The sequence below is a fragment of the Lasiosphaeria miniovina genome (genome assembly GCF_030549165.1).
Source record: "Lasiosphaeria miniovina strain SMH2392-1A chromosome Unknown B0T26scaffold_2, whole genome shotgun sequence".
NCBI classification, from domain to species: domain Eukaryota; kingdom Fungi; phylum Ascomycota; class Sordariomycetes; order Sordariales; family Lasiosphaeriaceae; genus Lasiosphaeria; species Lasiosphaeria miniovina.
In genome coordinates this window covers 6,961,886-6,983,264 of record NW_026848221.1, presented here as the reverse complement: position 1 = coordinate 6,983,264, position 21,379 = coordinate 6,961,886, and the positions used below count along the sequence as shown (strand labels likewise).

At 57.5% G+C, this 21,379-nt stretch overlaps 7 protein-coding genes across 7 annotated transcripts; 4 read left to right on the top strand and 3 right to left on the bottom strand.

The window, feature by feature from the left end:
- Positions 1-524: 524 nt before the first annotated feature.
- Positions 525-2,321, bottom strand: B0T26DRAFT_768750 (alcohol dehydrogenase). Its single transcript, XM_060446509.1, has one exon. It carries the CDS (start codon positions 1,850-1,852, stop codon positions 596-598), a length of 1,257 nt encoding a protein of 418 aa, XP_060301674.1. The 5' UTR covers positions 1,853-2,321; the 3' UTR covers positions 525-595.
- Positions 2,322-2,818: 497 nt separating this feature from the next.
- On the bottom strand, positions 2,819-5,166 carry B0T26DRAFT_824337 (MFS transporter). Its single transcript, XM_060447422.1, has 2 exons — positions 4,317-5,166; positions 2,819-4,211 (listed from the first exon to the last, which is right to left on the bottom strand). The coding sequence occupies exons 1-2, from the start codon at positions 4,883-4,885 to the stop codon at positions 3,086-3,088; spliced, it is 1,695 nt and encodes a 564-aa protein (XP_060301673.1). The 5' UTR covers positions 4,886-5,166; the 3' UTR covers positions 2,819-3,085.
- Positions 5,167-6,563: 1,397 nt separating this feature from the next.
- B0T26DRAFT_673292 (uncharacterized protein) lies at positions 6,564-8,447 on the top strand (the record flags this gene model as incomplete). The annotated part of the gene is made up of 1 exon (XM_060439580.1): positions 6,564-8,447. One exon carries the CDS (start codon positions 6,564-6,566, stop codon positions 8,445-8,447), a length of 1,884 nt encoding a protein of 627 aa, XP_060301672.1.
- Positions 8,448-9,903: 1,456 nt separating this feature from the next.
- On the top strand, positions 9,904-11,563 carry B0T26DRAFT_810653 (putative oxidoreductase). The gene is made up of 3 exons (XM_060447270.1): positions 9,904-10,188; positions 10,260-10,393; positions 10,532-11,563. Exons 1-3 carry the CDS (start codon positions 10,082-10,084, stop codon positions 11,545-11,547), a joined length of 1,257 nt encoding a protein of 418 aa, XP_060301671.1. The 5' UTR covers positions 9,904-10,081; the 3' UTR covers positions 11,548-11,563.
- Positions 11,564-12,249: 686 nt separating this feature from the next.
- B0T26DRAFT_638233 (2OG-Fe(II) oxygenase) lies at positions 12,250-13,242 on the bottom strand (the record flags this gene model as incomplete). Its single annotated transcript, XM_060437015.1, has 1 exon — positions 12,250-13,242. The coding sequence occupies one exon, from the start codon at positions 13,240-13,242 to the stop codon at positions 12,250-12,252; it is 993 nt and encodes a 330-aa protein (XP_060301670.1).
- Positions 13,243-13,891: 649 nt separating this feature from the next.
- Positions 13,892-15,749, top strand: B0T26DRAFT_768723 (uncharacterized protein; the record flags this gene model as incomplete). The annotated part of the gene is made up of 4 exons (XM_060446508.1): positions 13,892-14,265; positions 14,376-14,514; positions 14,640-14,835; positions 14,971-15,749. Exons 1-4 carry the CDS (start codon positions 14,123-14,125, stop codon positions 15,747-15,749), a joined length of 1,257 nt encoding a protein of 418 aa, XP_060301669.1. The 5' UTR covers positions 13,892-14,122.
- A 3,148-nt stretch (positions 15,750-18,897) lies between these two features.
- B0T26DRAFT_800476 (uncharacterized protein) lies at positions 18,898-20,163 on the top strand (the record flags this gene model as incomplete). The annotated part of the gene is made up of 5 exons (XM_060447001.1): positions 18,898-18,969; positions 19,163-19,228; positions 19,458-19,498; positions 19,656-19,724; positions 19,833-20,163. The coding sequence occupies 5 exons, from the start codon at positions 18,898-18,900 to the stop codon at positions 19,957-19,959; spliced, it is 375 nt and encodes a 124-aa protein (XP_060301668.1). The 3' UTR covers positions 19,960-20,163.
- Positions 20,164-21,379: the final 1,216 nt, after the last annotated feature.

The window sequence follows — 21,379 nt, the reverse complement described above, 5'->3', positions numbered from 1 at the left end:
TGCATGGGCCTGGCTTCTTTATTAGCAATCCTGCTTCGCTTAAAGAGCCGGAAAGTGTAGGGAGGGAACGCCGCAAGTCTTACTACTGCGGTGACAATAGTTACCGGGTCCATGGCGCCGATATACCATTTTGGCCTGACGCGATGGTTCGTGAGATGTCAGACTCAGAACGTAGAGACTTGGTGCGAGGTTTTCAACACCCGACCCCCTTGCTGGGCGAACAGCACATCCCCAAAAGAGTGCCCGACGTGCCTGTTTTGGTACTAGCCTCATGCATAACGCAGCATAAGAGGTCTGAGCCGCCAGCCTGCCTCTGGCTCCGAGGAATGCCACCCAAGTTCAGTTCATAACGGACTAAGAAGATTGACAACAAGTCTACACACACCAGCGTTTAGTTTCAAGTCACTACCCCATGGGGGATATTCGGATATTCCCAGCGATTTCAGCTGGACCATTACGATTATATGCGGAAGAGAGCTTTGTACTGAATTCCATTTCTTCTACCAATAACCTGATTACAGGCCATCACAAGGAAAAGTAACAAACTAACACGACTGCAGACGAAACCCTCACCAATATTTTTGTCCCCATCCCCTTAAGCCACCTTGTACACCATCTTGTACCCAGACACGGCCTGCTGGCGAATAACATCGATACCGTGGACAACACCGTCCCACCCGCCCGGCATGAGCCTGACGGGGTGGGGGTCGAGCAGGGCGCGGTCGAGGAGGGGCTGGACGGCGGCGTAGGCGGCGACGCCGAAGCGGCGGTGGTCGGGGGCGGCGTCGCGGCCGTAGGCGCCATCGATGGCGAGCTTGCGGCCGAAGACGGTCGGGGCCATGACCCACGAGGCGTCGACGGTCAGGGCGCGGGTCTGCGCCACCGCGGCGCGGAACGGCTCCAGCGAGCAGTAACGGCCGCCGGCGCGCCCGATGGCGCCGTAGCAGAGCTGCGTCGTCTCGGCCGTCGCCACGCAGTCCAGCGCGTGGCCCAGCTCGTTATTGGTGTAGGCGCGGATCTCGGCCGCCACGGCCGCCGCCGACGCCGCGCGGTAGTCGAAGGCCTTCTCAGCGCCGAACCGCCGCACCAGCTCGAAGTTGGCCGGCGAGCACGTTGCGATGGGCCGGAGCCCGGCTAGCTTTAGGAGCTGGATCGCCCGCGTCCCCGTGGCCGTGCTCCCGCCGGCGACGAGGACGAAGCAGCCGCTGCGCTGCGACGACGCGGGCGATCCGGGTCCCTGCTCCTCCTTCTCCTCCCCCTCCTTCTCCTCCTCCTCCTCCTCCTCCTCCTCCTTCTCCTCCTTCTCCTCCTTCTCCTCCTCCTCCTTCTCCTTCTCCCCCTCCCCCGCGAGCCCCCTGGCCTCGGCGAGCTGCTCCAGGGTGGCGGGCACGCGCAGATCGAGCCAGAGGGCCATGGTGGCCGTGGTGACGCCGAGGCCCAGGGTGGCGGCGTCCTCGAAGCTCATGTTGTCGGGGATCTTGAGCAGCAGGTCGGCCGTGGCGCCGACGTACTGGGCAAATGCGCCGACGTCGGGCCGCAGCTTGTTCATGCCGTGGACCATGCCGGCCACGCGGTCGCCGACCTGCAGCCGGCCCGACTTGAGCACGTCCTCGCCCAGCGCCACCACGGTGCCGGCAAAGTCGTCACCGTGGATGGCGCCCGGCGTGGCGCTGTAGTCGAGCATCTTAGCGTCGGCCGGGTTGATGGCCACGGCGGCCGTGCGGACGATGGCCATGTCGGGCGCCAGCGCCGGCACTGGCGCGTCGTGCCGGACCGTCACCCGGCCTGGCCCCTGTGCCACGACCGCTGTCTGCTCCTTGGGCAGCGACAAGATGGGGTCGGCTGACGGCATTGTGTTGAGGTTGTGGTGAACAGTCAGTGTACAGAAACCTAATATTGTTATTGACGTCAAGGGTGGTGCACTCGCAAAGAGTCGGGCAGGTCCAGGTTGATGTGGGACTAATCTAGATTCTCATCCCAACAAGACCCGGCGTGATGGAGTGAGGGGCCTTTCGCTTCCTTTCTTGGCCGTCCGCCGACGCAAGATCCATCCTGCGTAGTCTACACGCACGACCTGCAAATGCAAGCAGTTTCGTAAAGCCGCCAGCTGTTTAAATGCCCGAAAGTCGGAGACCAAGTACCCAATCAAGGTAAGGAAGGTACTTTTGGTCGCCTTGGCAGGTATTCCGACTGCCGAAATCCGCCGAATCCTCAACCGGTAAGGTGGATGGCATAATTGGCCGACCACTCCCTAGAATTTTATATAACGTACATAAGGTGATTAGGCCCCACATGGCAGGCAAATTCGAGTGAAATGTGGCATCTGTAAGCGTGCATGTCAGTGTGTCGCACAAGACACTGACCTTGCCTTTTTGGAATGCTAGTTTGGGACCGCCGGGCTAACTAATACTCCGTATTTAACGGGAAATGTGCAATGGCTGTCAGCAGTCGGCTTTGGAGAGTCTTGGATAAATTCAAATCACGGAAGGCATTGTGAGGTCTCGGTGAAGCTTGTTTGGCGAAAAATTAATATTCATCATCCTGGATCGTTGCGAGAAGGAAACGAGTTCAATTTATAGGTGATGCCTTTCTAGTGCACTGTTCTTAGTCCTTCTAGTGCACTTTTCTTAGTCCACGTCGCTACCGCACCAATAGATATGTCCATAGCTCTCCATTGTTAAGGTGAATACATATTTTGATTCAAACATGCACAACTACTCCGATGGTATTGAATAGTTTAGGTACCATTTTAAAGCTCTAGAGATTGATTGACTGGGAATCCAAACAAATGCTAGTCCCGATGCCATCCACAACGTCTTGTGAAGTAGTTAGGCAAGGAACAGGCGCGTCAACAACGCATTGGCGGCGCAGATCTAATTATACCTACAACGGCGTAGGGCTTACATGCTAAAAAGCAGATTTAATACTTGCACAATGCCGGCCTTCCGTCCTTCCGTCTTTCTTCCCTTGTCAATCAGCCTCTTTTGACCTCGATTCCACTAAATTTGCGCAGAGAACCCGGAGCACCACACACGCGACAATTTGACACGTTGGCCACCGCGCCCTTGGAACCTCTGGTTGATCCTCAAGCCATAGGAACTTCCACCTGCTTCCCCTTGACGCTCCGCCACTCGACGAAGACGCAGCCGAATATGGTAAACGCAGCCATGGCAGTAGAAACCAAAAACACCTTTGTCAGAGCCTCGTTGTAGCTCAGAATGATACCCGGTAGCTCGTCCGCGGAGAAGCTAGATTCGAGACCTGTTGCGCCCGCGTTGAGTACGCGCGTGGGGTCAATGGCCGGCACATATTGGGCCAGCGCCTGGACTAGGTGGTTGGTGAAGACGGTCTGGCCGACGGAGACGAACATGGCACCGCCCATGGACTGCGTGAAGACGATAAGCGAGGCGCCAACGGCCACGTCGTCGATGCCTAGCACCGTCTGCACCGCCACAACAGGCTGCTGCAGGCACATGCCGACCCCGACGCCGAAGACGACCTGGTAGCCGATCCAACTGGCCTGGCTCGTATCCGGCATCCACGTGCTCAAGAGACCGGCGCCCACCGACATCAAGACGGTGCCGAGGATGAGGAACGGCGCATACTGGCCTTGAGCCGTCACGGCGATGCCGGCCACGATGCTCAACATCACGGCCGACAGCATCATGGGCAGGTTTCGGATGCCCGAGCCGACGGCGCTGTCGCCCTTGACGCCCTGGAACCAGATGGGAATGAAGTAGACGGCAACGAAGAAGCTCGCGCCGAGCCCAAAGGCATACAGCACCGATGCCCACACGGTGCGGCTGCGCAGGATGCGCGGCGGCACCGTGGCGTTCTCCTGCTGCCACGCCTGCACCGCGGCGAAGCCAAGCAGCAGCACGCCGCCCAGAACCAGCAGCGCCACGATGCGGCCGCTGGCCCACGTGTAATCGGTTCCGCCCCACTGCAGCGCCAGAAGTAGGCATACGACGCCGGGCATGAGAAAAAGGGTGCCGAGCGGGTCAAAGCGCGCGGCGCGGCGGCGCCACGGCTCAGCGGGCAGCCTGCGCTGCCTGGTCTCGGGGAAAAAGAAGGCGATGAGCACGGCCGTGACGCCTCCGATGGGCAGGTTGATGTAGAAACACCAGCGCCAGCTCACCTTGTCGGTGAAAGCGCCGCCGAGCAGCGGCCCCGCAACGGAAGAAACTCCGTACATGCCACCTATCAACCCGCTGGTTTGTGGTGGTGGCGGGCCGCGCGAGATGCGAATCAGCAGGTGCGAGCGCGAGGCACAGGGAGAGAGATAATGCGTGCTTTCAGGCTGTCAGCAGTCTTACATGTATGCGGGCCGACGGGCTAGCGGCACGCTGTTGGCCAGGATGAGAACCGCGCCCGAGTAGATTCCTGCGGCACCGAGGCCGGCCACAGCGCGGCCCACGATGAGCATGGTCGAGCTCTGCGCGGCGCCGCAGAGGAGACTGCCCAGCTCGAAAAAGCCAATGGCTGAGAGGAAGGTCCACTTGATGCTAAGGATGGTGTAGAAATTGCCAAACTGGAGCTGCAGCGCCGCTGTCGTGAGCAGATAGGCGCTGCCGTACCATCCCACATCCTCGAGGCTGTGGAACTGGTCCGTGATGCGCGGAATTGCTGTCGCAATGATGGAGTTGTCGAGCGCCATCAGGAAAACGCTTAGACACAGGGCGAATGTGATGATGGTGAGTTTCGCGCTGCTGGGGTACTGGTACTCGGCGATGTCGCCATCGCCAGGGCCATTACCGTCAGAGTCGCGGTGGCCGTTGGCGTCTGGCGGGGTTTTTGTCTTGTCCTGAACCAACCCCGGCTTCTCATTGGGCTCGTCTTGTCCAGGCCTTGGTTCCCCGCCGACCGGCGTGGACGCTTGCGACATGACCTTCAATCCGGAAAGCAGTAAGACAGGCGGTGTAAGCTGACAATGGCGGTGTTTGAGGTTACGGGCAACAAAATGGAGAGGTAAAAGGAAATGGTGCGAAAAACACCTCCGGCAAAGTGGGGTACAATTCTAGCCCTCCACCCGGGCTTCTCAAAAGTCAGAAGGGACAACTGCCACGAGGAATCAGTACAATAAATCCTTTCGGATTTAAAGTACTCCAAGGGGGGTGGGGAGTTCCATTCTAGGATTAGAGATGGAGAGAAGGTGGGCAGGCACATATCAAGCCGCTCTTGCCTCAGCTTCCTCACTTACCGGCAGGCAACTTGATGGAGGTCGCAACCGAGGTCGCAACCGAGGACCCACAGCCCTGGAAGTTGGCGGGCCACGGCTGCCAGTTCAGTGATATTTTCCAGCGAAGCAGAACCTAAAGTCTCCGGGCTCCAGCTTGCATTATTAATTCTCGGGGTCGAGTGTCCTCGCTACTTGGAATACACATGAGTCGTGCGCCGTTCGACCTTCAACGGTCCTCGACTCGGACTAGCGTGGGTGCGATGGCACATACACACGTGTTTTGCATCGCAACATGCGACCAAGTCCTACCAGACGCCGCGAAAGCTCAAGTCACATCTAAGGCCGCACGGCGTTACTGCGGTCGGGAGGTGCCATTTGACGTGCTTGGGTTACCTAAAACACCTTGATCGAATTACCGCAAGGCTTCCGAATATCGTACTTTACATGCATGTACCACCTACGATCAGCTACCGTAGACTGACTTATCTCAGTCAGCACGGCTCCCGATTCCAATTCTCGGTTCCCGACTCCCCGCCCGCCCGTTTGCCCGTGTCAATGTACTCTAGATCCTAGGCAACACTCCCCTCGTCGGGTTCTTCGATCCTTTAGAGAAATACAGTCTGTTAAGGGAATAAGATGCATTTGGCCTAATATCCGTAATTAGCAGCAGAGATACTATTGGGTTAGCCGTGGGTCAGGCGTCAGGTACCCACTACCCATGCCACACCCCGCTTTATTGAGATTCGTGGGGACTCCTAAAACCGAGACGAATCCCGATAAAATAGGGCTTGGCACGGCTATGACTCGGATTTTTATCTGCGAGTCTGGCTGCGCCTAGGAAGTACGTGCATACATGCCTTACCGTCTAGTCTACTAGCTTGGGGCGCTAGGCGCCCGAGCGACTTTGTCTAATGACTGGCCTGCGTGCGCATCATCCTTGTATGCGCCTCTTGGCGCCTCTTGGCTGCATTAAATATGTAGTTAGAAAGTAACGCTCCCACCAGCTGAATCTAGTCTAGTAGGCATTTCTTACTCCACGGGGTTAAGGTGCGCCAAACCTCACAGCAATGGGGCCCCGTATAGCAAGTGGTCCAATTATGTAGATTTCGTGGCCTGAGGGGTGATGGAGACTCTCTTTCCTGGTGCAGTCGAGTATCGCATTGCTCCTGTTGGACACCAAAGTATTATTCCCTTACAAAAGACCCATCCTTCAAGCATTCGCCGTACTTCGCCGCTTACCAGCTCCGTCGAGCAGCTAGCGGTGCGCTGATAATCTTGTTGATCCCCGGCCCCCCACTTTCTCGCTCCCCTTCCTCGCCCATAATACGGCGGAGGGGGCTTCACCGGCGTCTGCACACGTGGTATTACCATTGTTGTTTATGCCATGGCGGCGCCGCCACCGATGCGGCAATCATGTGACCGATGCCACGGGCAGAAGCTGCGATGCGAGCGCTCTGGGAACAGCGACACAGGGGCTTGCAACAGGTGCATCCGCCAAGGTTCGCAGTGCGTGTATAGCACGAGCCTGCCCAAGGGACGACCAAGTCTGTTTGGCGGCGACCAGTCGTCGGCGCCAGACGCCAGTACAAATCCGTCCGCGAAGCGACGCGCACAAACACCAGTCGCACCCGACTTGCGTCGGCGGCCAGCCTCAGGCCAGCGCGCCAATTCCTTGTCGGCTGGTGCAAGTACCGGCACTACCGCCGGCCCTCCCAGGGGGGGCGCATCTCCCCATGCCCATGCTTCAATCCAGGCAAATACCCAGACGCGGGCCCAGCCAGGCGCAAGGGCAAATACGGGTTCGAGTGCGGGCGGCAACCCAGCTCCCATCACGGGGATATCGGCCTGCACCTCGGAGCAGATGCTGCCGTGCTCCGCGACGGATTGGCCATGGCCCGGCCTGTTGAACTGGGCCGATCTGCAGTTGGACAGTGGCGGCCAGCCTCTGAATGACCTGGGAGATTGGTCGGCTATTGGACTGCACTCGCCCGTCTCCCAGGTCCACGTCAATGACACAGCACTAGACTATTTTCCCGCCCAGCATGCACAACCCCCTGACTGGACTGCAGCAACGACGACAAAAGACGGAGAGCTCACTCTCCAGACGGGGGGCGGGGGACCGCCACCACCCAGCCGCATTGCCCTGGACCCTCGTCTCGGCTTGACCTGCCATGTCTTTGAGAGCCCAAGTTCAGGATGTAGCCAAAGCGGCACCAACAGCAGCAGCAACCACAGGAGTCGCAACAGCACCAGCAACCGCAGGAGTCGCAACAGCGCCGCCATTTCAGCCGACGAGAGTGACCTTAGCCCCGGCATAGCGCAGCTGACGCAACTGAGTACGCGTCTTTACCTCCTACACCGCTCTAGTCAAGTCCTGGCCGATACCACTGCGCCGCTAGAGCATCCTTCTTCATCACACAGGACCGACGCCGAACTTGGCCGGGCACAACATCAGCAAGACCCGGTTGTTGATATGGCCGCGTTCCGGTTGATTCTCACCCGACTCCTGTCTCACGGCTTCGGCAGCGACACAAGCCTGTGTGGTCGGAACCCAGATACTCGCGAGATCCCGACAATAAGCGACACGCTCCAAGACACATTCTCCGCCTCGCACCAGCTCATTGAGATCCTCCACTGTCTGCAGGAGAGGTCTAGACCCCGTTCGAGCATGTCCAGATACCCCCCCTTGACGCCACTCTTGACACCGGCCGGCCCAGGCAACAGCTTCAATCAGCCGCGCTCGGGGCACTCGGCGGGATCTGCCGGTCTCTCTGCAGAAAAGTCGCCGGTTGAGCAGGCCATGCCTTCGTCTTCATCATCCAGAACAGGCCATTATTCCAACACAGTCGCCCGCCACCTGGTCATGGCGTGCCACGGAATGCTCCTGTCCATCTACGTCGCACTGCTGGGTGTGCTGCAGCAAGACGCAGAGCTGATATCGAGCGACGGCTACCTCCACGGCCACGGGGACGGCTACCTCCACGGCCATGGGGACGGCTTGGAAGCCGCCACGCAGGCCAACACGCCACAGCCCACAGTGCCGGCGGCCGGCGCGCTGACTGACATGCGGCTGGTTATGATTGTTCAGCTCTGTTGCTATCTTATTAAGCGTCAGCAGCAGGCAGTTGACTCTTACCTGGGACCGCGAGAACCGTCAGCGGCGGGTTCTGACCCGGCGACCTTGTCCGCGCCTGACCTGCCGCCCAGCGACCTCGAGGGGGAGCTGCAGCAGCGGCTGGCACAGCTTCGTCAGACCCTACGCATATAACGAACGACTCGGGGGCTTCATATCATCTTGGACGGCCTTCTTGGCAGACGGGACTCGCTGCAGTGAAAAGAGCGATTTATGCGTGGGCATGTATACTGCCGTGCCGGGACTAGAGCGGCCGGGCCTTGGATGTGGCCCACGCGTTCAAATACCAACCCGTATGATATGAGACACGAGGAAGTAGTTTTTGAATGACTTTTCCACCTAGCGGCCTAGGAGGGAAAAAGGAACCTCGCATGCAGTTAATTTACAGCATCCAACTATACCCATGCGACAGTGTGATAGCAAGGTATCAATCATGATTGTTGCTGGTTACAGCGGCCCAGGGCCGGCCCAATTACCAACGAATATCTCGAACTAGACCTAGTTCAATTGCGTAGGTAATTTGCTATGCCCGATTCATTCTCCCTCGACCTGGGCGTATCATCGGCCTACATGCGAAGAAGCTGACCAAGTGAGAATTATTCACCAAAAGGGAGGACCCCGACGTTACGCGATTATAGCATTCCTTATTCACATAATAGATGTTACATGGAATTTAAGCGCCGCTCCTACCTAGGTACCTGCCTACCTAGGTACCTGGTCATTTGGTCGCAAGTGGCACAGTCGAGACCCAAGCCCGCAAGGCACTCATATCCCACTGCCCACGTCGGCTAGACTCCAAGGCCCGCGAGACAGAATCTCGCTATCCGAAGGGGCGAGAAAACGACGCAGGAGGAGTGCAGCGGCAGGAGGATCGCACAGGATGCAGGAAGATTGAAACCAGCTACGTACCAGACCAGCTACGTACCAGACCAGCTACGTACCAAACCAGCTACGTACCGTACTAGGTACTTCATTCTTTCGCAAGAAACCCTAAAGACCTAAAGCCGGAAGAAGACGGCACGAAATGCGTTATGCGAGGCGCAGATTCGTGTGGTTTCACAACACATGTTGGTCGAGCGGGGCAACTAAAAGCGCCGCTGCCGAGTCCATGTGCGGCACGGGCAGGATGAGAAGGCTCACAAGCTGAAGGCTAGCGGAGATGCGTCGTACGGTTGCAATTACGGCCGCCTTAGAAATTAATCTAATATATTGCATCATGTGGTGTGATGGCCGTATAGGTCTTGACGTCTCTCCAGGTGGACGAGATTTGTAATAAAATGCTTGTAGGGCTGAATGACAAGCTCGGCCACTTCGCTGCTGCGTGATTGGCCCGCTCTTCCCATCAGGTCAATTTTGAGTTGGAGCTAAGACGGCCCGAGTGCGGGGCAACGTTTCAGGGGGGGCGGGCCCGCTTGGCTTCACCCTTCCTGGATTGATTAGTGGTGCTGTTCGGAGACATTCTTCGCCTCGTGGCATGCCTGCGGGCTAACATTACGCCGCCCTACGCCCCCTGCACAAGCAATGACCAGAACTGCGCTAGGCCCAATTGACCCGCCCGGCCCCCAACATCATGTTCCGCATTCCGTCGATTGCCTTACCAATACAGCAAGCACAGCCGTCAAAGTCTCCGACGAACCCTTCATAATGCTGAATTCGCTTGCGGCAAGGGAGAGGGTGGCAATTTGAGCCACGGCCTACTTCTATCCTGTCGACTTGGCTATTCACATCGCGCAGCAACAGAGGAGCCCCGAAACGAAGCACCGCCCAACATGTTCGCACTGCTTAGCCGCGTCTACTCGGCTTTCGCTCCGCCGACAGTCGAAAAGAGGAAAGATGGCGTTATCAGATTTGGCATCTTGGGAGCTGCCAAAATCGCGTAAGTGCCTTCCTCCACGTGCTGTTCATGATTGTAATCTGGTATTGACACCCCAAACCACCACCCAACAGGCCCATGGCATTAATCCTACCGGCCAAATCGCATCCGGAAGTCGTCGTGCATGCCATCGCCGCCCGAGACCGCACCCGCGCCGAGGAGTTTGCCAAGAAACACGGCATCCCCGTTGTCAGAGACTCATACCAAGGCAAGTTTTTTTTATTTAGTTAACCAGAGTCGAGATCTTGTTTTCACCCCCACTTGTTACCCAAATTTCCAACAAACCTGGACGAGTCGACACGATTGCGTGGCTAATTAAAACTGCCTCCTCCCGGTGCTGCTGTAGAGATTCTCGACGACCCCGACATCGACGCCGTCTTCATCCCGCTCCCCAACAGCCTCCACTACGAGTGGGCAGTGCGGTCGGTGCGCGCGGGCAAGCATGTGCTGCTCGAGAAGCCGTCGGTCAACAACGCGACTGAGGCGGCGATCCTGTTCGGGCTGCCGCAGCTCGCCAAGGAGCAGGCCGACGCGCCCGTGGTGCTCGAGGCGTTCCACAACCGCTTCCACCCGGCGGTGCACAAGTTCCTGACCTTTGTCAGCCCCGCCGACGTGGTGCACGCGCACACGGACTCGATGGTGTCGTCGTGGCTGACGGCCAAGGACAACATCGAGTTCAACTACGCCATGGGCGGCGGCAGCATGATGATGCTGGGCACGTACAACTTCGGCATCCTGCGCATGGTGTTCGGCGCCGACCCCGTCGAGTGCGTGGCCTGCGACACGCACGTGTTCGGCGACGGCGTGCACGACCGCTGCGACACCGACTTCGCCGCCCAGTTCCGCTTCCCCAACGGCGGGCTCGGCGACGCCCGGTCGACGCTGCGCGGGCCGCTGCTGTGGAAGCCGTCCGAGGCCCGCGTCACCCACCGCGAGGTGGTGCTGCCGGCCGACGACAAGGCCGGCGAGCCGCTGCCCGAGGGCCAGGAGAAGGCGCGCACGCGCGTCGTCACGCTGCACGGCTTCATCCACGCCGTGCTGTGGCACCGCATCGACGTCAAGGACACGTACGTGGTGCGCAACAAGGCCGACGGCCGCCCGCTGCGCACCTGGACCGAGACGCAGTCGCACAAGGCCTACACGTACCGCGACGCCGGCCCCGAGTTCGCCGACGCCGCCCCCGCAGGCGAGCCCTGGTGGATGTCATACCGCTGGCAGCTCGAGGAGTTTGTCAACCGCGTCAAGGGCCGCAGGACCCAGTTCTGGGTCTTGGGCGAAGACTCCACCGCCCAGATGCGCATGGTCGACATGGCCTACGAGAAGAGCGGCCTGGGCCTGCGTCCGACGAGCGAGTACCGGTGAGGGCGGCTGCTGCTGTGTTTTAGAGAGGGGGGGGGGGGCGCGGGGCTCTAATGAATGGCTGGGGACAAAAGCGGCCTGGGATGTGAAACGTCAAAGCTGCCGGCTTGGTCGACTTGATACCCTTGCACTCTGTGTTCTTCCGAGTCGTGACGTTCTGGGGTGGGGTAATTAGGTAGTCACCTGCTCGTTTTCTTTTTTTTTTTTTTTGGACTGTGAGGGAGCTTTTCTTGCCTTCTCGTAATCAAGCAAATAATGCTGTTTCATTTCGAAATGTGGCCGCGTTGTGGATGTTCTTGAACGACCTTGTCTTGTAGAATGTAATTAATGCAAAAGTGATTCGGATTCCTTTTACAGGACCAAAACTTGAAAGGGGCTTTGGGGTATCGGGGCGTATAGTACCAACCGCCCTTGCCACTGCTCACTATTCCTCATATGACACCTACAATATGACACCTACAATATGACACCTACAACATGACACCTACAATATGACACCTACAACATGACACCTACAATATGACACCTGCATCTTACCAACGCTTGCAAGGTGCATGATATTATACTGGACAGGGCCACGGGAGCTCTCACGGTTGCAACTGCACTGGAATAATCATAATCTTGTGTGAAAATATCGAACCCGTGGCTGTCTGAGACCAAACCCCACACCAACAGCTCTCGACACGGGCTCCTGCCTTTGCTCCCTCAAACCAAGCCAACCTGAGCTACTGCCTCTTTGGTTATGGAATACTGGCTGCGGAAGCGTTTGACCAGCAGCTGGCCGACCGTCTCGCGGTCGGGATCGTGGGGCCGCAGCGGGTTGCTGGCGTTGATGTCGCCGTGCCAGAAGGTGGCGCACGACAGACGCTCGCCGTCGGCCTTGTTGAGGACCCTGTGGCGCGCGCTCTTGTACGCGCCGGCGGACCAGCGCTGCACCATGTCGCCGCAGTTGATGACGTAGACGTCCTCGAGCGCGGGCACGGGGATCCAGGCGGCGCGCGCGTCGTCCCACACCTCGAGCCCGTCCTTGCCGGGCTGCTGGAACAGCACCGTGACGCCGCCAAAGTCGGTATGGGCGCCGATGCCCAGCTGGCCCGCCCGCACGGTGCGGTGCGGCGGGTAGCGGATCATCTTCATGGGCACGACGGGCCGCGCGGCAAAGGCCTCGACCAGGTCGCCCGGCTGGCCAAGCCCCTCGAGCAGGATGCGCCACACCGTCTTGCCCAGCGCGACGCTGTGCTCGTAGTAGGCCTGCGCGGGCCGGCGGAAGTCGCCGTCGGGCAGGTCGGGCGGCCACACGTTGGGGCCGAAGAAGCCCGACAGCTCGACGGCCGGGTCGTCGCGCGCCAGGAAGAAGCACTCCTTGGCGTCGGGCAGCGCGTCGCCCTCGCGCAGCGACATGCCCGCCGCCTCGTAGCCGCGCCGGCACGGGTTCTCGAGGAACGACATGGCGAGCTTGGCCTCGCGCGGCAGCCCGAAGAGCTTGTCCATGCACCGCACCAGGTCGCGCTGCAGCTCCAGCGGGATGCCGTGGCCCGTCACCTGGAAGAAGCCGTGCTGCCGCGCCGCCTCGCGCACCTGCTCCACCACGCGCTCCCGGTCCCCTGGGTGTTGCGGGGCGAGGTAGGGGCTCAGGTCGATCAGCGGGAGGGCTGGGGCCGGGGCTGGGGCCGGGGCTGCTGGGCCGGTCTGGGTCATGTTGGCGATCGGCTGGGAGGTATGGCACAGAATTGGGGGTTGTTAGAATGTGAAGTTGTTATCGTCAGATGGAACTCGGGAGCTGGCAGACAGTGGCTGTAGATCATTGCTGGCTTCCCGTATTAGACCTTGCGCTTTCACGACCCACAGCCGTCACCTACAACCGTCAACCTACAACCGTCAACCTACAACCGTCAACCTACAACCGTCAACCTACAACCGTCAACCTACAACCGTCAACCTCACATCCGAACATCAACTCACTGTGTCACTGCCTCTCCCTAAACACCGAAGGGCATTGTCTGCGTATCTGACGGCGTAATCGAGCAGCCGTGCCGATAATGGGTGGCCGGCGGTCGGTTCATCCGGGCCTCCAAGACCTCGGCGACTTTCCGCCCCACCCATGCGGTTATCCGCGCTGCCGTTCTCGCTTACGCAGTCATTCGGCGACTTTTCTTGTTCGGTCATCTCAAGATTCGGTGCCAATTGTATGCACTTGGAGAAGATGGAAGCTCTATTGCTGCGAAGATAGTGAAATGCGAATCGGTGGGAAAGTACGCCCCTTTCGAGGGTCCCCGGCCCGGCATTCGGCGAATGACAAGCAACCTCCTAAGCCAGTAGCCAGTAATTACTAACCACGCAAGGGGAAGAGAGTCCACCCTCAGTACCTAGCTACCTAGTGTCTGTAGGTACTGAGAAAAAGGCGCTCTGAGTAGACTTTCATGGCCACGTCTGTTGGCTCGAAACTCCGGCCGTCGCATGTCCTTCTCTCTTTGTTGGCACCAGCCAGCCCAATTTTCTTTCAGCATCGCAACCATCGCCAAGACAGCCTAAAAGGAAGAAGAAGAAGAAGAAGAAGAAGAAAGACGTTGCCCCAAAAATGCACGTTCTGATCGTCGGAGCGGGGCTGGGCGGGCTTAGCCTAGCTCAGACCCTGCGCAAGCAGGGCATCTCGTTTGAGATCTTTGAACGCGACACGGACGCCGACGCGCGGTTCCAGGGCTGGGCCATTGCTCTCTACTCGTAAGCGACGCCGTTCTCTCTCTGCCTCCTGAAATTGGCAAAGGGCGCTGGGCTGTGGTGCTCATGGGCGGCGTGGCGTGTTGACGAGCAAGTGGCTAATTACGCGCCAGCATCGTCGACGCCCTGGTGGACTCGTATCCGGCCGACCTGCCCGACCTGCGCGCCTCGGTCGACCATCTGGCGCCCCTGAAGCTCCCGGCGCAGATCACGCTGTGGCCGCCGGGGCGGGAGGAGCGTGTTGGGTTTCAGGTGTGTGTGTGTGTGTGTGTGTGTGTGTGTGCGCGCGTGTGTGTTGCCAGGGCGGCGACTGCCCTGTTTTGATATAGGGCAAAAGGGGCAAAATAATTACTTATTTAATTCTCGCCGTCGATAAGGATTCGCCCGACCAGCCGCTCATCCGCGCCGAACGCAGCCGTCTGCGCCGCTGGCTGTCGACCAACATCCCCATCCAGTGGGGCAAGCGCGTGACGCGCATCGATAATAGCGACGACGGCGTCTCTGTCCAGTTTGAGGATGGTGGTAGCGCCCACGGTGACATTCTCATCGGGGCGGACGGGATCAACAGCATTGGTAGGCGAGATTGCGCCCCCCCGCCCCCCGCCCCCCCCCCTTTTTTTTCTCTCCAGAGGTTGAAGTGCAAGTATTACCCGTTGCTTAATGCAAGGAGGCCATAGCCGTTGCTGAGCAAAAGCTGGCAATCATTAGTGCGGCAGCACCTCCTCAACCGACCCAGCAGCGACCTGCTCCAGGTGGTCCCGCTGGCAACGGTCATCGGGCAGCTGGACCTGTCGGGCGAGGCGCTCAAGCGGCAGCTAGCTCTCGGACACAGCGGGTACATGTGCATCCGGCCGGACCTCGGCTTCGTGACGTTCACGGGGCTGCACTACGTGGCGGCGGACGGGGAGTCGGCGCGCTTCTACTGGAACCTGATGCAGTTCGACGGCGACATTGCGAGCGAGGACCACTGGCTGCGCGCGGCGACGGGAGAGCAGAAGCTGGCACACGTGCTGCAGACGACGCGCGGGCTGCCGGCCAAGCAGCGCGAGATCTTCGAGCTGACGGCGCCCGGCCAGATCAAGCACGAGACGCACGTCTGGCGCGACGTGCAGCTCGACGCCGAGTCGCTGCCGCCGGGCCGTGTGGTGCTGATGGGAGACGCCGCCCACGCCATGATGCCCTTCCGGGGCGAGGGAGGCTACCACACCCTCGTCGACTCGCTCGTGCTGGGCAAGGCGCTCGGCGCCCTGGCTGCCGGGGACAGGTTCGAGGACGTGGCGGCCGTGCGCCAAGCCGTGGCCGAATACAATGCGGTCATGCTCCGCAGAGCGGGCCAGGCGGTGCGTGACTCGAGGAATCTCAACATGAATGCGCAGCGCTTTGGGCCCGACGGGCTGCCGCTCGACCCGGCCAAGGTGCCGCCCATCGTGCCCCTGCCCGACGTCGAAATCGTGCTGGGCGTTGGGGCACGGCTGGGTGGGGCATGAGGCAGGAGTTACGAGTCCGCCGCGTTCAACGCCTACTATATCTACTCCAGGGTAGCTATGTCTTCTATTGGTTCCGGTAGGGTATCGCCTGATATAAGTAGCTCTAGTTACTACAGCTTATTAACCGCCTCCGCCTCGTTACTAGCTTTATCTACGGAACATGGGGCCAATAGTCTTCGTCACTCGCCAGGGTGCCGGGGTCCCCTGAATCCGTGTGAGAGGCCGAGTGGAAGTCGTTTGCACTGTATTTTACTAGCGTTTTGCATTAGTTATGCCAAACTTGTGTCTTGGAATTCACCCATCCACCCCAAAATTGAAGCCGAATTCGAAGTGGTGATGTTTCAGAGCGCAGGTTCGGCTAGGTGCGTCCCAAGAAGCCGTGCAGATTAACCGAGAAGTATATTTACTCACAGATAACTAGACAAAGTACTTCCCGACGAATCCACTACAACTCAACGGCACAATGGTTACGGTCCACCGCAAAGAATCTACTATTGCAGAGAGAGTACAGGCTTTGACCCTATATGCGAATGGCGTCAAGTTTCCAACAATCGAGGCCCTCACAGGGCTCAAAAGAACCACATTCAATAGCCTATTAACGAAGGCAAAGAAAAGAGGGTATATCGCGGGCGGTAAAATAGTAGACCGTCATGTTACGAGTGGTTCTCGAAGTGGCCGGCCGCCCGTAATAGGGGACTTGGAAGACCAGACCATTGAAGAGGTGATTACGAAGGATTTCAACTCGCGTTCATGCTCAAGTTACGAATTGGCTGACCGAATTGCCAAAAAAATAGAGGGCATCCCCAGGGCTAAGGTTCCAAGTCGGCGGACGACACTACGGTGGCTCAAGCGCAAGGGATTCAGCTCAGTCAAGCCCACAATGAAGCCCGGCCTGAACAAAGCCCAAAAGATAAAAAGGCCTGAATTCGCCATGCGGGTTCGTAACTGGACCCTCGAAGACTGGAAGAAAGTAGCATGGAGCGACGAGACCTCTGTTGTACTCGGTGCAACGCGTGGAAAAAGGAGGAAGGATTTGGCGCCGTGTGTGGGAAAAGAACTTCCACAGTTGCATCTACCGTCGTTGGAAAGGCTTTATGGCCTTTATGTTTTGGGCCTGCTTTACCTGGGAGAAGAGAGGTCCTTATTACTGTTGGCCAAAGGAATCAGCAAAGATGAAGCAAAAGTATAAGGATATGATGGATGCCTATAACGAAAAGCATGAAGCCGAAGACTATGCTCAGTGGAAAGCGGAGACCGAATTACGGCGGTTCAATTTAGAATACCGCAAGTCGTCAAAAAATGATGTAAATAGCTTTATTCGAATGCGCCGAAGTTTCTTATGCATATGCGGCTTGATTTTCAGTTTGCAGGTTGGTTTGAATTGGCGATAAAATTCGTGTGTTGAGGAAGGTAAGTCAACCTAGCGGACCTTACAGGGTAGTTTACTGGTGGTGATTATGTGGGTTTTTTGGTACTGTGGGCCTAGGAGCTTACGTAAGGAATGTGACGAAGACTTTTGGCCCCCCATGTTCCGTACTCCTCGGTATTATACAAGTACGTATGGTATAAATTAAAGTACTACGTAAAATAATAGTAATAAGGTATATAAGAAATATAGAAGGCTTGGCTAGTGATAATGAGGTAGGGATATAAGGGATATAAGAGAGAATAGTCGCGCGGTAGATAGTAGGGCCGAACGAGCTACCTCTTATTTCCCGTAACGTAATCTACCATCTAGCGAGCCACACCACCTTGGCGAGCCAAAATTCTCCACCAAAACACGACCCGCACGCGTGCCTATCACCACAGCTGCAGCAATGACCGAAGACAACCAATTGCTTAATACCCCCCAAAGGGTTCAATTAGCCGTCAAGGCTTACCAACAGAGCCAGTGCAAGTCGATGCGACAGGCTGCAACGGTCTACAATGTACCCCCACCAGACATTGTCTGCGCGGCTACGTGGTACACGACCTCGGTACAATACACAAGTCAATAACCGAAAGCTATCGGTAGCCGAGGAGACTGCTCTAGTATAGTGGATCCTATCAATGGACGAGCGTGGTATGTCCCCGGCAATCGACTATACACGCCGTATGGCCAATTTATTGCTGGCAAGTCGTGGTGGAAAGCCGGTAGGCCCGACCTGGACCCAACGATTCATCGAACGCTACGATGCGATCAAGCCCCGGTATTCTCGCTGTTACGACTACCGACGTGCCCAGTGTGAAGACCCAGTACTTCTTGGGCAGTGGTTTGAGCGAGTCAAGAAGGCTATACAAAAGTATGGCATTGTAGACGAGGATATCTACAATTTCGATGAAACTGGGTTCCAACTTGGCGTAGCCCGTACAGCAAAAGTACTTACCCGGGCTGACCGCAAAGGTCGGCCAATGGTGGCCCAGCCAGGAAATCGGGAGTGGGCAACAGTCATCGAGGCTGTCAATTGTAAAGGATGGGCCTTACCACCTAAAATTATCCTACCCGGCAAAGTTCATCAAGTTGAGTGGTACTCTTGCGGTGCGCCGAGCGATTGGTCAATTGGAGTTAGTAAGAAGGGTTGGACTGATGATGATCACTGCTTTGAGTGGTTAACCAAAATCTTTGATCCAAATACTCGACGGCGAGCTGTAGGCCAATACCGACTTCTAATTCTTGATGGTCATGGCAGTCACGTCGCCCCAGCCTTTGACCAAAATTGTCGAGATAATAAGATTATTGTCATGCAAATGCCACCACACTCCTCTCACCTATGCCAACCACTCGACGCTGCCTGTTTTCACCACTCAAATCAGTCTACGGCAGCTTAGTACAACAAAAACTCTTTGCTGGGGTTAACTATATTGATAAACTCGATTTTCTTATTTTATATATACAAGCCCGACCACTAGGCCTCTCAGAATCGAATCTTGCGAGAAGAAAACCAACGGAGGAAGCAGAGGAAGCAACACCGACGATATATAACCAAAGGAGGTACCCTTACTATTGCAGAGGGTCTGGCTAAGATTAGCCACCTCGATAGCCAAGCCAGCCAGGCCGGTCAAGATAGTACAGCTGGCTCGGGCAGTACAGAGGGTGGTAGGCCGGCCCGAGGTAGTAGTGTTGACTAAGGTGGTGCAGAGGCTCCTATGCGAGCCCAAGGCGGCCAGAATGGCCAAAAACGCCGTCGAGCCCCTCCAAAGTGTAGTATTTGTGCTGCCCTGGATCACAACGCTCGAGTTTGTAAGAATAAGTAGTTGTTGGTGGGGATATTTTGTTGTAAGTTAGGGGGGCCGGGGAAGTGGGGAATTTGGCTCGCCAAGGTGGTGTGGCTCGCTAGGTGGTAGATTGCGTTACTAGAGAAGAATAGCATTAAGTACAGGATGAGATTATAAAACTTTTAAAACGGGGGTGATGCACAAAAAAATGTAAATAGTTTCATTTCGTAGAAGCGCTGGTGGGAGCCCCACTGATGGCGTTTGGCGCTAGCCGGACGCATCGGGTTAGACCCACGCTAGGGCACGGGCCATGTTAGCACGTGACATTAGTGGGGTCTGGGGTTTCCAACCTTTGGGAAATGCCCCGCGCCCACCAAGCTTAAACGAATCATCACTTTTACATCTTTTTTGCATCGCTTTCGGTTTTACCGCATCAGGGGGGTGAATACGCTGAGCTATTAGGACTATTTTTGGGCCTCCGTTTTGAAAGCTATTAATTGTAAGAGAAGGCAGGTACGCCTGATCAAGGTGGTCACAGTGAAGACAACAGAAAGGTGAGCAATGACTGGTATTGGCGTAAGACTTCAACCTGGCCCTCGCAAAGGAGAGGTCGAGGGCCATTGTTTATATACATGCTCAGGGGCTGGGTCCCGAATGTGCTTGTGACACAAGGCGCCCGGTATGGGCTTAGTGGCTCATGCCAGCCGGCAGTGATCTGGCCCGTTGGTGCCAGCCGGTCAACCCGTGTAAGGGAGTGCGCGTTGACAGGTGGCTGGCGAGGTGAGTGTCCTTTTCCTTACATTACTATTGGCGAGGTAGATATCTAATTCACACCCGCCCGAGCAAAACACCAAAACCTCATACCCCTACGCAGCCCTGACCTACCAGTGGGGCGGCATCGCAGCTGTTCTGGGAGTGCCGCGAGGAGATGGCCAGCGAGCAGTTTGGCGCGGGGATCCCGGACCGTGGAAGGCCGACTTCCCGTGGAACTCGCTTTGGACCGTGCCATTTGTGAGCGCGGACTCGGTGCCCGTCTGGGGCCGGCTGCGGCAGATATGTCATCGACATGATTTAGGCTTTGGTTTTTGGGGTGCTGCATGGGGAAAGGGGTTCAAGGAGCTCTTGTCGGCAGCTGGTCCGCTTGCAACAAACTTCAAATCAGAGGAACTAGCAAGGTTTGCTTGCTCATCCCTTTTGACCTTGCATTTCAACTTTTTTCTCTTCATCTAGTAAATATTTCACGCCTTCACGGCTTTGATGAAGCTTGATTGGACCGTGTGTTCTTTTGTTTGCTTATCTTTCTGGGCCATTGTCGACTCGGCCCTGGTTCCCTTCGCCGACACAAAGACTCACACTCCCTACCTAATAACACCCGACACGCACGCTCGTCAGCGCGCCAGTGTCTCCCGCCCAGTCAAACCCCAAATTTCCTTTTCCAGAACACGCGGCTCTCAATCCATGCGCCCATTCGTAGCCACGACCTCGAAGAACTCTCCCACCTCGGTCGGCGTGGCAAAGGAGGCCAGCCGGGGGAACGCGTCGGCGTCGCAGCCCGGCCGGCACGGCATGGAGCGCGTGGGGTGCGTCGGCTTGCTCTCCACCCACACCCAGTCCGCCGCTGGCCCGGACCCCGTCGACGAGTACTGCAGCGTGCACCCGCCATTGTCGCTGGCCACGGCCGGCCCCCGTGTAGCCCAAGCAGCGCGAGCAGTCGACTCCTCGGCCGCCGAGGAGGCAGCGCCCGCGGTTCTGCTGTCTTTGGAAGCCAGGGGTTTGCTGGCGACGGCGTTGGCGGCGACGGCGGCTTTTTCGTCGAGAATCTCTTGGTACGTCTCTAGGAGGAGGCGGGCCCGGGCATGGGACTGGTAGTCTGGCTTGTTGATGGCGTATTCTCGCTCGCTGGGGGGAACAGACTTGAGGACGCCCATGGCGTGGGTCCGCCAGATCATGCCGGCGTGCACCAAGGGGAAGGCTTCGAGCTTGCGCAGGTAAAAGTCTACGAGCTTTTCGTCAACGTCGCGGAGCTTGCCGTCGCCTGAATATAGCAACCCCGCGTTGTCGACTACGTGCTGCAGGCAGTAGACTGTTTCCTACCACGCGGCAATGGTAATCATGTCAGTCTGGTAGTCGTGGACGGCTTGGGCCTTTGGCTGAGAACGGGACGCATTCTCACCGAGAAGGCCCTCGTGGGAATGTAGCTCGCCATTGTGGCGGTTTGCCTGTCTGTTGGCGCAAGGTCGACTGCTCCTGGAGAAGAGTGCTAGACTGATGAGAAGGTGAAGAGTTTGGTTGCTGCCACATCTCTGCAGTTTTGTAGCATCGGAATAGCCGGCTCACGTTGAACTCTATCGCCCCAAGTGCAGGAATTGCCACTGTCCCACGCCACATCTCCAGCATAGGCCCGTGATTCGGGTTGGGCCTGATGGTACCATAGT

Bases quoted from the DNA above. Each gene is read 5' to 3' on its own strand.
- B0T26DRAFT_810653 (XM_060447270.1), top strand. From the start codon at position 10,082: ATGTTCGCACTGCTTAGCCGCGTCTACTCGGCTTTCGCTCCGCCGACA. The intron at 10,189-10,259 runs GTAAGTGCCTTC...ACCACCCAACAG, and splicing joins TTGGGAGCTGCCAAAATCGC to GCCCATGGCATTAATCCTAC. The intron at 10,394-10,531 runs GCAAGTTTTTTT...GTGCTGCTGTAG, and splicing joins TGTCAGAGACTCATACCAAG to AGATTCTCGACGACCCCGAC.
- B0T26DRAFT_768750 (XM_060446509.1), bottom strand. From the start codon at position 1,852: ATGCCGTCAGCCGACCCCATCTTGTCGCTGCCCAAGGAGCAGACAGCG.
- B0T26DRAFT_824337 (XM_060447422.1), bottom strand. From the start codon at position 4,885: ATGTCGCAAGCGTCCACGCCGGTCGGCGGGGAACCAAGGCCTGGACAA. The intron at 4,212-4,316 runs GTAAGACTGCTG...ACCACAAACCAG, and splicing joins GCCCGTCGGCCCGCATACAT to CGGGTTGATAGGTGGCATGT.